The 15,141-nt window shown below is 39.9% G+C and overlaps 1 protein-coding gene across 12 annotated transcripts in view; it reads left to right on the top strand.

The window, feature by feature from the left end:
• The window catches only part of LRRC8C (leucine rich repeat containing 8 VRAC subunit C), a 119,009-nt gene that overhangs the window by 33,753 nt on the left and 70,115 nt on the right, over positions 1-15,141 (top strand). For all 12 annotated transcript variants that reach the window (XR_010410861.1, XR_010410860.1, XR_010410859.1 and 9 more), the window contains exon 2: positions 11,752-11,893. Coding sequence is in view for 1 of the 12 variants with exons in the window: in XM_045897247.3 (XP_045753203.1) it covers positions 11,756-11,893 (138 nt within the window). In the remaining 11 variants the exon portion in view is untranslated. The remainder of the gene's footprint in view (positions 1-11,751; positions 11,894-15,141) is intronic.

The following is a 15,141-nucleotide window of genomic DNA, read 5'->3' as shown; positions in this document are numbered from 1 at the left end:
ACAGTTTTCTCAGGAAGGGACTCCATTGGCCCCAAGCCATCTTTCTTACTAATAATAGCAACTTTAAGTAAACAATTTCAAAATACTATACAGTCTATGAAGGTGGCACTGCTTTGGGTCTTATTCCATGTTAGCTGGTGAGTTCTATTTTTTTCCCCTCTATTTTCTTTTTGCTGACAAAGTATTCAAATGAATAAGCCTGAGATCTCACACTTAGACTGGTCTTGTAGCTTTGTTTTTAATTATTCATTTATTCAGTGAATATATGTTGAGCACCTGTTACATGCCAAAGACTGCTAGGTGACAGGAAGAGAATGGAGAGCAACATTCATCCAAGAACCACATAAATGAGTGGAAAATGGGGCCTGTGACAGAGGCCACCTAGGGAGTCCAGGGTGCTGCAGAGCCTGCGTGCTGGGTTTGACGCAGTCGGGGGGTCAGGGGTGGCTTGCCTGAACACACAGTGCTAGAGCCGAGGTCTGCAGGCTGTATAGGAATCTGCAAAGCAAAGGGGAATTGAAAACATTTATTTCAGTTGTAGGATTAACACCACAAGGCCCTGCTACTGTTGCTTGAATCACCCTCATAGTGACTTTAAGAGCCACACAGATCACTTGACCTTTGCAATCATGTAATAATGTAGGTCACCTCCTTTCACTATTTCTTTTGGGGGTAGTTTATTTGTTTTTTGTGTTTTTTAACTAAAGAATCTATTATCTTCAGAAACAACTGTACTTTAATTATTTGATTCATACCTTCCAAGCTTTTATTTCATTTAGATTTTTGGCATATTCGAGGTCTGAGAGGCAAGTAGCCTTTGACCATATTCTCCTAGAACCTTCATATAAAGAAACTTGTATTCCCTCCCTCAGCTTCTAGAATGCAAGCCTCTAGGAGGTATCGAGTATCATCGTGTTAGATTTCATTTAGCTTTGCTGTGAGAAAATAAGAGTTGGAAGAGGGAACTCACATAATATCTAACGTGGATAAGATGGCCCATTAAATCAATATGTTAAATTTAGAGCCAAACGCAACAAATATTTTTCCTGTAGGCAAAGAGCCTTGAATTAAATATTCATGTTGGATGAACAAAAACCTAATATTCTAATTTATAGGTGCATCCACATCCATTTAAATATTCTGCCAATAAAAGTATGGTCGTTGTTAATTTTCTTACATAGAGTCGTGTCTTCCTGGGGGCTGGAGGATCTGGACTTCCTTCATCAGGGATTTTATTGAGCACATCCAACAAGAAAGACAAACCAAGAGCTGACTTCCTGAAAACAACCTTTTTGAAAAGCCCCAAAGAGGATAACTTAGCAGTTAATGTTTTGTTGTTGTTGTTGTTGTTGTTGTTGTTGTTGTTTGCTTTCTCAAACCTCTTAAAAGAGAAATTGTAATTGGTAGATCCCTGTAAAGAGTTTAATAAAAAGAGCAATCAAAAGGTTATACTATAAATGTTAGTCTTCCAATCTCTCACTTTAAACACCAATCTCTTGTTTTCAGAACAGTGTTACTTTGTTTCCAAGGTGTTATATTTAACATAGCTAGAAATTTTTAAATTTTACCACATTAAAAAAAAAAAGCTTAGTGGGAAAGTTCTTAATAATAAGTTGCTTTAGCTGCCTGTCACACTTTTGGTTGACTCTGTTTTTCTAAGTATCAGTCTATCTATGTTTGTGAAAAGTATTTGTAAAACATGCCAAACTGCCAGGCGCCTGGGTGGCTCAGATGGTTAAGCGTCTGCCTTCGGCTCAGGTCATGGTCCCGGAGTCCTGAGATCGAGTCCCGCATCGGGTTCCCCGCTCTGCGGGAAGTCTGCTTCTCCCTCTGCCTCTCTCTCTCTCTCTCTCATGAATAAATAAATAAAATCTTTAAAAAAAAAAAAAAAAAACATGCCAAACTGCCCATTGGAACAGACGAGGCAGTTTTCCCCTGTAGAATCATTAGGAATTCAACTTAAACTATGGAGCATGTTACGCCCTGGAGCTAACAGTATGAAATGAAAGGTGACCTCTGGCTTGAAGGCCACTTTAAACTCCAAAAAGTAAGACACTAGGCGCCTTCAGTGTTGATGTTCTGAAGGACAGGGTCTTCCTGTCTTCCCCGCCATCCTCTCCTGGCTGTCCTTCGGTCGGAAAGGAAGCAGCCTTTCAGGGAGACTGACCACCTGGCCAGCACCTGTTTTGTCTGCATTTTCTGGCCTCTGCTCCGTATGTTCACGGTGCATCTGCTGCTGAGGACTGTTGTGCTTTCCTTGCTCAGGCAGGCAAAATGGGACTGGAGGTAAATGTTTCTTTTTTTCCATTAAAGGAAGAGATAGTCTTCAAAGCAGTCATTACAGATTGACTCAACTGAATCCTAGACTTAGTTTCTGGAAGTCAAGACTGATAAGATGAACTGAAATCTTGTCTCGATCACATTTAAATGATGTCAAGAGTTGGAAGGGAAACACACAGTCTTTTCAAGGGTTTAGAATCCTGTTAGGGAGGGGGTGGAGGTTTATGTGTACACTGTGCCTCCTGCAAGACTGTTCCTGCTTTAAAGGAGAGAGAAACAACCTGAAACAAAGAGTGACCAGGAAGACCCGTGGGATGCCGAGAGCCGAAGCCATATTCCTCGGAGAGACTGTCTGTAAATTCACAATGACAGAGATGAGGAAGGTAGTGGGTAACATTTGATGATAATCCTTTATGATCGCTTTTTAGATCACAATGCAGCCTCATTTTAGAAAAGATTTCTGAATTCACATTTACTTGAAATGTACACCATAAGCATTAAATAGTTATTAGTGTCATATGGATGAAGCTGAAGCTCTTTGACGAAAATTCCAAAGAAATCAAAGCCTTTTTTTAGGATCTCACCGAGATTTAGAAGTGCAGTATTCCAAACCATTATTATCATATGTATGGATCTGTTTTCTGTCTCTTGTTTCTTAATAGAGCAATGTTCTGATAAGGGAGTCACAAAATTTGGCCATTGGGTACACGCTGGACCTAAGAAGTCCCTATTGATCGACACATCCTCTTTAGCACCAGTGACAGAACTTTGTGCATTAAAATTTCAATGATCCTTAACTTTGAAATTATAAATTATTCCTGACTCTTTTCTTCTTCTCAAACACTCTTCAGTAGTGCATGTTCTTTGAATAATCATTATTTACAATGTGAAGCTATATGGTAGTAATTACTCTTTTATTTATAACAGTGTCATACTTTTAACAGAGGATAATAATAGAAGAAAGAGCTTGGTCCTTACTACAAAATGCGCAAATGGGTGTGTGTATCTATGTGTGAGTATGTGTGTATATGGAGGCCTAGTTTGATTTAACAAATGGGAATTGAGGTCCATTCTAAGGCATTGATTGTGTTGTTTTCTAGAAGACACAGAGATAAACAAGATATAAACCCTGTCTTCAGTAGAGTAAAAATAACCTCTCTAAAGGCATCATTGGCACAGGAAACACTAATCAGCCACATTTACAAAGCAGACCAATTATAACTGATGCTTTCATAGGAATTTCTTTAATACAGGGGTGAGGACAGGTACCTTGTCTTCTGTTCTGTTCACTTCCATTCCCCTAGCACTTAGCACAGTACCTGACATATCTTACACTCCCATTATTCTATAGCAAGTGCATGAGCAAATAAAGGTAATCCATGCTTGTGAGAAAAAAAATTCAGCTGGTGATCATCATATGTAACAAATTTTTAGTGGATTCAAAAGCTTCTGACTACGATAAAGATAACTGTGGAAACCATCATGCAAAGCAAAGTCCTTGAGATGTAGGACCTGAAGTAGAATGATTAAAGGGATTTTTCTTTAAGTATGTGAAAGGTATAATGAGGAAGAGGTATATCTTTTTTTTAAGAACGTGATTTGCTAGGTAGGGGTAATTTTTGCTTCCCACCTCCACTACCACTCTTAGAAAAACAGGTTAAGCTCAATTTGAATATTTTCCAAATAATGTGATTGGGCCATTAATTTGACATGACATCATGGAAATATGCAAGGAGATAATAACACAGAAGTATCCATTGGGTTGCAAGTTTCACTGGCCTCTTCCCATTTTGTCTGAGTCAAATTCTTGCTTTATGGGACTGTAAGGCCAGTAGAGCTCAAGAATCATTTAAATAAATGTATTAATAATAGCTTTTTAAAATTTCATACCATCAAATAGGAATATGAAAAGAGAAATTAAATACAGGAGAAATTCTACTTAAACAATTTGTTTCTTAGGATATTTAAAATTCTTTACATTCGAATCAGCATGATATAGTATTAACTAAGAGCTATAAGGGGTAAGATTTGGTTAGAGGTTATGGCTTACCATTGGCTGTGTTCCTTGGGCAAGTCACCTAAGCTCTCGGCTCAAGTTTATCACTCGTCAAAGGAGAGTTATTGACGAGATCATCTCTGAAGTGCCATTCAGGTTCTAAAATTTTATGACTTGTTTATGATTTTCTTTTAATTGAATATATTTCTGTAGAACCATGGAGTTGATCTTTGGTGGATTTTTCTAGAGATATTTTGTCATGTGTACCACAACTACAGAGTAAAACACAATGTAGAGTCATGTTCTCCCAAGAGAGAAAGGTATCATTTTAGGAACTGGACAATTTGGCATTTTCTCCTATTTTTTATTTCTATCATTGTACTGCCAGAAGAAAAGCAGTTTGTTTTACTTTTATAATTGATGTTTGGAGCATATCCTGATGACTTTATTTGGATTTATGGGGCCTTTGGGTACAGCTGGGAAGAACCCCTAAATAAATCATGGTATTTCTGTGTTCTTCCTCACTTGTACCCCTTCTCCACACTAGCCTCAGGACACCAGCTGATGTCCTGGTCCTGCACCATGGGATCTTCCTCCCATGACATTACTCAGAGACACACTTTGCCTTTATAATGATTATTTCTAAAGCTAAAGGCAATTGCACCCCCCACCCCATCCTTCATTAAAATTATGCATTTTCAACTAATTTATTCAGCAAACATTGAGTGCCTACTAAATGTCAAGCATTATTTTCTGGATAGTTGGGATACATCAATGTACAAAATAGAGCTGAAAAGTACCTGCCTTCATGAAATTTACATTCTTGTAGGAGACAGACAAAAAATTAAGGAACACAACATATTTTGGCAGATTGGATGTGGGATGTAAGAGACAAAGAACAGTCAGGGATGACTCCCAGTTTTTTAACCTAAGCAACTGGAAAGATGGAGTTCCATTGACTGAGATAGGAAAGTTGCGAGAGAAACGGGGCTTTGTTGGAGTTAGGAGGAGGTAGGAATAAGAGAATAGAACTGGAGTGGGTTTGGAACATACTGCATTTAATGTGTCTGGTGGATATTCACATGGAGATGACAAGTAGACAGTTGGGTCCATGACTCTGGATGCAGATATGAATTTGTGTTTATTATGGATGCTCTTTAAAGCACTGTGCTTAGATGCAATCACCAGACAAAGAAAGACTTTGGGAAGAGAAGAGGACTAAAGACTGAGCACTGAGCACTCCAAAGTCAGAGGTCAGGTCGAAGAGGAGGAAACAGCAAAGGAGTTAAAGAAGGAACAGCCAGGGAAAGAGGATCTTTCCAATCAGGCTGTGGCATCCTGAAAGTGAAATAAAGGATGGTCAAATTATGCCTATGCTGCTGATATGCTGATAGAGCAAATAGGTGAGGGCTGAGAATTGGCCATTTGATTTAGTAACATAGATGAACAATGTATGTGGATTTCTTTTCTGTAGAATTCATATTTCATGTGCTTGAATTCATTTTTATAATGGGCCACTCACCACATTACAATTACAATACCTGTTATCATTTGGAATTGGCTCTTGTTCCCTTGAATGGTGTATGGATGTACTGTCTAAAGGTGATGCCACTTTCCAGCTTCTAGAAAAATGTAGAACAAAGCAAATGCTGGCCGTAACTGCCCGATAGGCATTGGAGAACTGTGATAGCAATCAGGTTTGAATAGAAGTAGAGTAAGTTTCACGTTCTTAAAGGTAAGGGTTAATAGAGCAGAATTTGCTCTGTGTAATTAATTCTGGAGAAGACGATATTAAGATTCTCCTGAGAGGGAAGAAGACGGATTGTTCAGGGAGAGCCAAATAAATGAAAGAAATAAGAAACTCTGGGTTTGCAACTAACTTTACCAATATTCTTTACCAAAGAATTATATGATACAATCTTTTAGAGAAGTAAATTTTGTAGAGCCATTAAAATGACTTTTGGAAATAAGTATTCTTAATAAGGAAATGCACATGAATTTCTGCAAAAGGACACAGAGGCAGATATATAACATAATGTAAAAATTATATAATTTTAATTAGGATACCAGAATCTCATGATTGAATTGAAATACCATATTTCCAAGGACATTATTTAATTAGGTAAACTAAACTCTTACATATTAAGTTGGAATTTCAAGTTGGAAGAAATAAAGAGATAATCATTGACATTTCTAAAATAGAAAAAAAATAGAAATAAAATTATGCTGATTGATCTTTAGGGGAAAAAACTGTTTAAACCCAAGCAGTTAATTTTCAGAAGTGACTCCTTCAGCTTGAAACACTAACTCTTGAAATGGTAACAAATCAATCAGAAGCTACAATAATAATGAAAGAGAGATCAAGTATAGTCCCTGTTATGCATGTCTTTCATCAGAGGTGCTAAAATTTGTGAAAGAAGAATACAAAAAAAATTTTTTTCAGTCAGCAAGCACAAGGTCCATCTGTCCTCTCTTTAGTTATTAGAGGTTTTTAATCAACTTCTTTATCCCTACCCTTTTTTGCATCAAAAATAATTCCAAGGATTATTGCTGTGCTGGATATCACCTTTGAGCCTTATGGTATGTTAAAATAATAAAGCCTGTGTGTGGGTATGTATTATACATCTGTCTACATACATTCATATGTAGTATATATGTGCACACATAACATGGCAGGTACATAAACATGCCCATATACATACACTTACCCAAAAGAGATGAAGTGTGTTCGGAGCTCAAACACTAAAAGGCTGTGTCATCTTGACCAGCTGTTTCTCTAACAACCCATCTTTTTTTTTTTTTAATTTTATTTAAATTCAATTGATTAACATATAATATATTATTAGTTTCAGAGGTAGAGGTCAGTGATACATCAGTTGTATATAACACCCAGTGCTCATTCCATCCAGTGCCCTCCTTAATGCCCATCACCCAGTCACCCCAACCCTCCATCCCCCTCACCTCCAGCAACCCTCAGTTTGTTTCCTCTGATTAAGAGTCTCTTATGGTTTGTCTCCCTCTCTGATTTCGCCTTGTTTTATTTTTCCCTCCCTTCCCCTATGCTCCTCTGTTTTGCTTCTTAAATTCCACACCTGAGTGAAATCATATGATAATTGTCTTTCTCTGATGGACTTATTTCACTCAGCATAATACCCTCTAGTTCCATCCACATCATTGCAAATGGCAAGATTTCATTTTTTTGATGGCTGAGTAATATTCCCTTGTATATAAATATATATCACATCTTCTTTATCAATTCATCTGTTGTTGGACATCTGGGCTCTTTCCATAGTTTGGCTATTGTGGACATTGCTACTATAAACATTGGGGTGCAGGTGCCCCTTTGGATCACTACATTTGTATCTTTGGGGTAAATACCCAGTAGTACAATTGCTGGGTCATAGGGTAGCTCTATTTTCAACTTTTTGAGGAACCTCCATACTGTTTTCCAGAGTGGCGGCACCAGCTTGCATTCCCACCAACAGTGTAAGAGGATTCCCCTTTCTCTGCATCCTTGCCAACATCTGTTGTTTCCTGACTTGTTAATTTTAGCCATTCTGACTGGTGTGAGGTGGCATCTCATTGTGGTTTTGATTTGTATTTCCCTGATGCCGAGTGATGTTGAGCATTTTTTTATGTGCTGTTGGTCATGTGTATGTCTTCTTTCTAAGAACCCATCTTAATCAGGCTGTGCCAGTATTAGGAAGCAGTGCATAATACTTAAGTTTCTTAGATTCTTAGTTTGTCTTTATTTTCCATATTAAGACTAGTGCCTGTGAAGGCAACTTGGCCAAGGACTCAGAGAACTTTGCTTAGTCTGAGTGCCCAGGGTTTGCTTTTTTAACAAGAGCTTCAGATAAAGAAAAGAACAGTGAGCCTCTACCTCAGTCCTTCTCAAAGTGTGGTTCATGGAACCCTGGTGGCCTAAACCTTTTTAGGGAGTCCACAAGGTCAAAACTATTTTTTAATGCTAAGATTTTTTGTGTGTGTGTCCTTTTCATTTTGATGCAAAAGTGATGGTGGGCACCTTAGCATGAAACAAGATAGAGGTTTCAGACTGTACTGTGGTGATTATATTCTTCACTGGCATACACTTACAACTTTAAAAATAATACCAGTTTCATTTCATGTCCTTATTGACCCCCAAAAATTATTTTAATAACACAGCCCATGATTACATATTGTATTAATGCACTGTATGATGGAGAATACATAAAGCATTTGTGCTGCATTGCACAGTATAATGGTTGTCTCAAGGAAAAGTCCTTATTTGGGTTGAAAGTTAAATTAGCTACTTTATCTTATTACGCCACTTTTATTTGACTAAAACAACTGATTTTTCAGACTTTAGTATGTGGAATATATTTTCTCAAAATGAATAAAGTAAGCCTAATGCTTCAAGAAAAGCTACTGATACTATTTCCTGCCAGAAATGAAATTCAGACTTTCAAGTGGTGATTAGAATTTTGGAAAAATTCCCATTCCTTTAAACTTTTCTCATGGAAGCAGTGATGATATGAACAAATGTTATTTTTTTTATATAATTTGTCAACATTGGGAAGATCTGCATAACTCCATGAGCCAATATTTTCCTGATGACCAATGTATGATGTTACAAACCATGTGTGGGTAAAAGATCGATTCGAAGTACAAGATAGATGAATGAGTTTTAATATCATGAAGTTTGAAAAGTTTGCTGATATAGTTTTCAGATTCCATAATCCAGCTAACCACGTCAGTTTGATATATTATCAAAAATTAATATCGACATTTATATGAAAGGGCTATTAAGATACTCCTCTGTTTTCCAACTGCATATCTATTTGATTCATACATTTCTATCAAAATAACATATTGCAACAGATTGAATGCAGAAGCAGATATGAGAATCCAGCTATCTTCCATTAAGCCAGATGTTAAAGAGATTTGCAAAAGTGTAAAACAATGCTATTATTCTCATTTATTTAATTTTTTTTTGCTTTGGAGACTGGAGTTATTTTTCATAATGTTAATTTAACATGTAATGTGTTTATTTTTGTTAGTTAATATATAGATTTTAAACTTTCTTGGTTTTAATTACAGTGGCTGAAGTAAAGTATACTCATGTGTTTTCTAATATGGTAAATATTGAGTGGTGCAATCCACATTAAAAAAATGCTCCTTGAGGGGCGCCTGGGTGGCTCAGTTGGTTAAGCATCTGCCTTCGGCTCAGGTCATGATCCTCGAGTCCCAGGATCCAGTCCCGCATCAGGCTCCCTGCTCAGCAGGGAGCCTGCTTCTCCCTCTGCCTGCCGCTCCCCCAGCTTGTACTCTCTCTCTCTCTCTGTCAAATAAATAAATAAAATCTTTTTTAAAAAGATGTGCCTTGAAGTCCTTCTTACAACTAGAGCATGAAGGGGTCCTGAGATCAAAAAACTTGAAAACCACTGCTCTACACGGGTGCATTTTATTCCTGAAATTGTTCCTCACTTTAAAGAACAAGCCCAGTTCCCCCAAGGGGTACAGGAACTTACCGTGAGGGAAACAACCAAGAAATCCATCCAAGAATGTAGACCAGAGCACAGGGGCAGCCCTGCTTAACGCTGTCCGGGCAGCTGGTCGGGCTCACCCCCGATCTGACGCGGAGGAGCACCGCTCCCTGAATAAGCATCGGAATGCTCTCATTCACCTATTCAACAACAGTTGTTCAGGGTCTCCTCCTGTTTGCCGGGGACTGTGGTGAGTGATGGGAATGCAAAATAGAATAGGACAGTAGCTTCTGAAGCAGAATTTGGAGGTGAAGAGGACGAGAGCCTCTGTGACTGCCAGTGGAACCTTCGGGACTAGGAAACATTTGGGGCAGTGAGGTTGTAATGATTCATGGAGAAGCAAAGAGGTCATGAAGTGTCAGGACATCAAATTTTGAACTAGTCTGAAATGTCAAGGACGCTGGGAATCTGCAAAAGTTCTTTATTTAGGTTGTGTGGCTTGCTGGCAACCTATGTTTTGAGGACACATAGGCATAGCATATAGGTTCTTCCTTCAAGAAGCTTGCAGCCCAGCGGAAGTAACAGAATGGAGTTAGGAAAGTGGTGTTTTGATAAAATGAGAAAATGGTCAAAAAAAAAAAAAGAAGTCATCTCAAATGCTACACAGATGTCAGGTATGTGGGTCATAGGTGATGGCAGCACCAGGCAGTTGAAATTTTCAACATCATGTTAAGGAACAAATCCAAAAAGAAGACAAATCACTGCTTAAGGAAGTCAGCTAAAACAACAAGACAGAATGGATAACATGCTAGTAGTTTCCAAAGATAAACCACCTGTGAACTCAAAGAAGATGCTTTGCTTTGCTTTGCTTTGCTTTGCTTTGGGCTGTTTATTGTACAGCCCTTAATTCAGTATTCAGGAAGGAAAGATCCATAACACAAACAAGGCTTGGGAGAATAAGCAGCCAATGTAGCGTTGCCCTTGCTCTTTAATTAGGACGGAGTAACAAGGATGGATGCAGAGAGCTAGATTATTGGATCCAAAGGTGGCAAAAGGGAGAGAAATGTTCTTTTTGTCTCACATTGGCTACCCTTATTCGTTGCCATGAGATAAGAAAAGAACATTCCTTCTCACAGTAGCGGGATGATGAACTTCAAGTCCCGGATCACAGTAAAGGCAGTGGGACTGAGCCGTGAGAAAGTACAATGCAGACTAGAAGAGGATGTGTCCTCTTTCCCCTTCCCCCCAGAGTCTCAGGTGCATCCTCTTCATTTATCTTCTGTTATTTCGATAGAGATAGACATTTCCACGGACAACTGATTTCTCAGAGGAGAAAATCAGGATGAATTTGAGGTCCACAGTGAAATATGAGGAATACAGAAAATAGAGAAAAGAAATCAAGTCAAAAGCACAGGGACAAAAAAAATGGGAGGCAAGAAAAAATGAAGTCCTTTCCAGAGCATCCCCTCCCCCTATGGTAACCACCACTGATGAGATCTTCCCTCTTATAAGACAAGGACCATGTGGCAAAGTCGTCTGCCTTCCCAGGTAGCAAGCACCGTTATTTTACAGAGAGAGATCAGTAAATAACACAAACCAATGCTGAGATTACATTTAAAAGAGTTTAAAGCAGCCACGCAGGGTGGTAAGGTAAATAGTAGAGACATTTCAAAGGTTGGGCTCTGTTCTCTCTGGCACCTTCATGTTTTGTTTAGGGGAAGGAAGAGTCCAGGAAATCATGCTCTGCCCTGACCATGGTCTCTCTGGTCCACATGGAGCCAAAGGGAACCCACCTATGGGATAATAGTCAGTAAAGGACTTGTGTTTTCCATGCAGAAACCACTCTACTGGTGGTTTCATTCATTGGCTTCCTAAGAAACTCCGGTGCCATGGCAACTCCTGGACTGATCCAGACTGTTTCTCACGGGTTGCAGCAGCGTTTCGAATACTGTTAATGCGGTGTGTTGTGCATGAAGATAAATTAACTCACAGCCTTTCCTTTCTCAGCAACATGATTCCGGTGACAGAATTCCGGCAGTTCTCTGAGCAGCAGCCTGCCTTCCGTGTGCTGAAACCGTGGTGGGATGTGTTCACCGACTACCTTTCGGTGGCTATGCTGATGATCGGTGTGTTCGGGTGTACTCTCCAGGTAGGTGCCTAGACTCAGGTCAGAACGGAAGCCAGAGCAAGACATTAAGCGATCGAGACCTTTAAAAAGAGCTGGCAGTGTGATTTTTCACTACGTAAGTACTAGTTGCCCTTCTCTACCTGTGTGTGGTGTTTGTAGTCATGGCAGGGAGCCCCAAACACATATTTACTGAACTTTCCTAATAAGGTAAATATGGTACTTGTGAGACTTCACTGAGCCCAAACAGCAGTTGCCTATGGTCAAGTAATACTTGATGCCACTAAAATCAAGTTATCTTGTGTTTTGTTTAGGGGAAGGAAGAGTCCAGGAAATAACTGATAACACCTTACCTTTCAAAGTTGCGTTTATAGTAAAATATAGTAAAATATAGCATGAACAGCCACAGCGTCATTTATATGGCCAAAGTAGAACCTTTTTCTTTTCTTTACCTCTTATACTAACCCCTCATAGGATTTTCTGAAAGAACCAACATTTTGAGGTGACAACATTATCTTACCCCATTTTTTTAAAGATTTTTATTTATTTATTTATTTTAGAGAGAATGTGCGCATGCATGAGTGTGTGAGTGGGGGTAGGGGCAAAGGGAGAGAGAGAACCTCAAGTAGACTCCGCGCTGTGCACAGAGCCCAACAGAGGGCTCGATCTCATGACCCTGAGATCATGACCTGAGCCAAAATCAAGCCAGCTGCTTAATTGACTGAGCTATCCAGGCGCCCCTCCCGAAGTTTATTTCTGAATTAAAATGTAACCCAATCAAAATTTATTCTATGTAGATGCTATATATTCATATATTGAATCCAGATACTTTTTGCATACCTGTTATGTGCCAGGCACTGTAGTTTGAAGATACATATATATATATAAGCAGTTCATTTCTCGGGTAAAACTAAATAAACCAGCAATAGGTGTTATACTATGATAGAGGCATCCATAAAGCACTAAGGGCATACAGAGGAGGGTCACTGGGCTTGGGGAAGAGAGAAAAGGGGATGGCTGTATTAAAACTTGGAGAACCGGGGAGCTTTGGTGGCTCAGTTGGTTAAGCATCTGCCTTTAGCTCAAGTCATGATCCCAGAGTCCTGGGATTGAGCCCCGCATGGGGCTCCTTGCTCAGTGGGGAATCTGCTTCTCCTTTTCTCTCTGTGCTCTCTCTCACTCTTGCCCTCTCTCAAGTAAATGAATAAAATCTTAAAAAAAAACAAAACTTGGAGGGGCACCTGGGTGGCTCAGTTGGTTAAGCATCTGCTTTCGGCTCAGGTCATGATCCCAGGGTCCTGGGATGGAGCCCCGTGTCAGGTTCCCTGCCCAGCTGGGAGCCTGCTTCTCACTCTGCTCCTGTCCCCTGCTCATGTTCTCTCTCTCCCTCAAATAAATAAATAAAATCTTTTAAAAAATAAAAATAAAGAGCTTCCTGGTCTAGGTGGTAAAGTGATGAGCAATTATGCTATATTTCCTTAGGTGCTGTGATAGGGGGCAAACCAGGGTTTGAACTGTTCCAGTTCTTTTTTTTTTTTTTTTTTAAGATTTTTATTCATTTACTTCAGAGAGTCATGATCTCAGGATCATGAGATAGAGCCCTGCATAGGGCTTTGTGCTGGGCGTGGAGCCTGCTTAGGATTCTCTCTCTCCCTCTGCCCCTCCCCACCAACCCCCTCTCTCCCTCCCTTAAAAAAAAAAAAGTTGATTTCAATAATAGTTAACACATAGTGCTTCCTAAGTGTCAGGTACTCTTCTGAATACTTCACACATATTTTAACTCATTTCATCCTCATGGCAACCATAAGATGTAGGTACTATTATTATCCCCATTTCCAGTGAGATAACAAAGGCTCAAAGAGCTTAGGGAAACCTCCAAGGTGAGGTTGCTTTCTGAGACCCAGGCAGTTTGACCCCAAATTCTCTCCTCTTAATCTCTAACCCCACGCTGCTTTTTATTTAGAGCCTGAAAACATTTTGCCCTTCCTCTACCCCTCAAAAAGGATACCAGTGAAAAACTAGAGCTTGAAAGAGAGAAAGGACATACGTTCATTAGTAAATAAAACAAATGGTTGTTGAAGAACCTACGGTATCCCAGGTACTCTCCTAGGTGCTAAGAATTATCAATGCAGGAGGAAAAAGTAAAAGGCAAATATCACCGCCTTATGGAGTTTAAATTCTGTGGGAAAGCCAAATAAGAAAAAAACCAGTTAGTGAATTATATATATTAGAAGGTAATAAGGACAATGGAAAAGAACGGAGAGCATACGGGGATGGTCTCAGCAGGTGATGTTAGGAGTTGCAATTCTCCAACGGGAAGCCTTCATTGGGAAGGTGACTTCTGATGAAGGCACTGAAGGAAGTGCAGGAGCAGGCCAGGCAGATGTCCAGGGAGGAGCCTCCCTGGCAGAGAAGAGCAAAAGCAAGAGACACATGGACAAAGTGTTCACAAATCCCTTCCCCTTCTCCAGGAGAATTTGACATTTGACTTTCTCAACTTTCTAGCTCTGTTTCCCGGGAGACCTGATAAAAGTAGAATGTTAGCTGTGTTACTAGGCAACATTGCTGATGGTAGAAATGACTGCTGTTTGGTCAACTGCATCTGCCCTGGAGGAATGACAGATGCCTGGGAGGAAGCCACACCACGGGACTTCTGTGATTGTGGGGACACCTCTAACTGGGCATGTCCCTTGACGCACAGGAAGGATATCTATTGAGTTACAACTGATATCAGTCCCTTTGGAGCATAAGGATTTTAAGCCAGGGTAAAGGCAGACCCCACCTCCAGTGGATTTCTTTTCCTTGTGCCTGAGATGATCTGGGGAGGAGGGGCTCGCGGAGCAACGAGGTCCTGGGCAGGGTGTGGACCATAGAGTTATGAAGGTTCCTCCAAAGGTAGAAATCTTGATGCTGCTTTGCTGGCAAGCTGTGACTTTAATCCTGGATCTTTCTAAGTGATTTCGGGGTCAGATGAGTGTTAGGATAATCTTAGAGTCTGAATGTTGAGATGAACCTAGAAAGACCCCTGGTGATGTTCCAGGCCTGAAGCAGAGGTGTTCATGGCATGCTGGGGGAAGAGCCTCAAGGCCAGGGGGGCTGAAGCAGAGTGAGGGAGGGGCAGGTAGAAGAATAAGGCCTGAGAGGCCACAGTGGTGGATCACGTAGGACCTTGTTGGCCCCTGTAAAGGTTTGGGCCTTGCTCTGAGCAAAATGGGACATGTTTGGAGTTTCAAGCAGAAGGTTGTCAGTATCAGATTTGTGTTTCAACAGGA

The sequence above is a fragment of the Mirounga angustirostris genome, unplaced genomic scaffold, assembly GCF_029215605.1.
Source record: "Mirounga angustirostris isolate CCGP_5_RB_7025 unplaced genomic scaffold, mMirAng1.0.hap1 SCAF_4, whole genome shotgun sequence".
Lineage (NCBI taxonomy): Eukaryota > Metazoa > Chordata > Mammalia > Carnivora > Phocidae > Mirounga > Mirounga angustirostris.
Note: the sequence above shows the minus strand (reverse complement) of the source record. Positions and strands in the feature narration are given on the sequence as shown.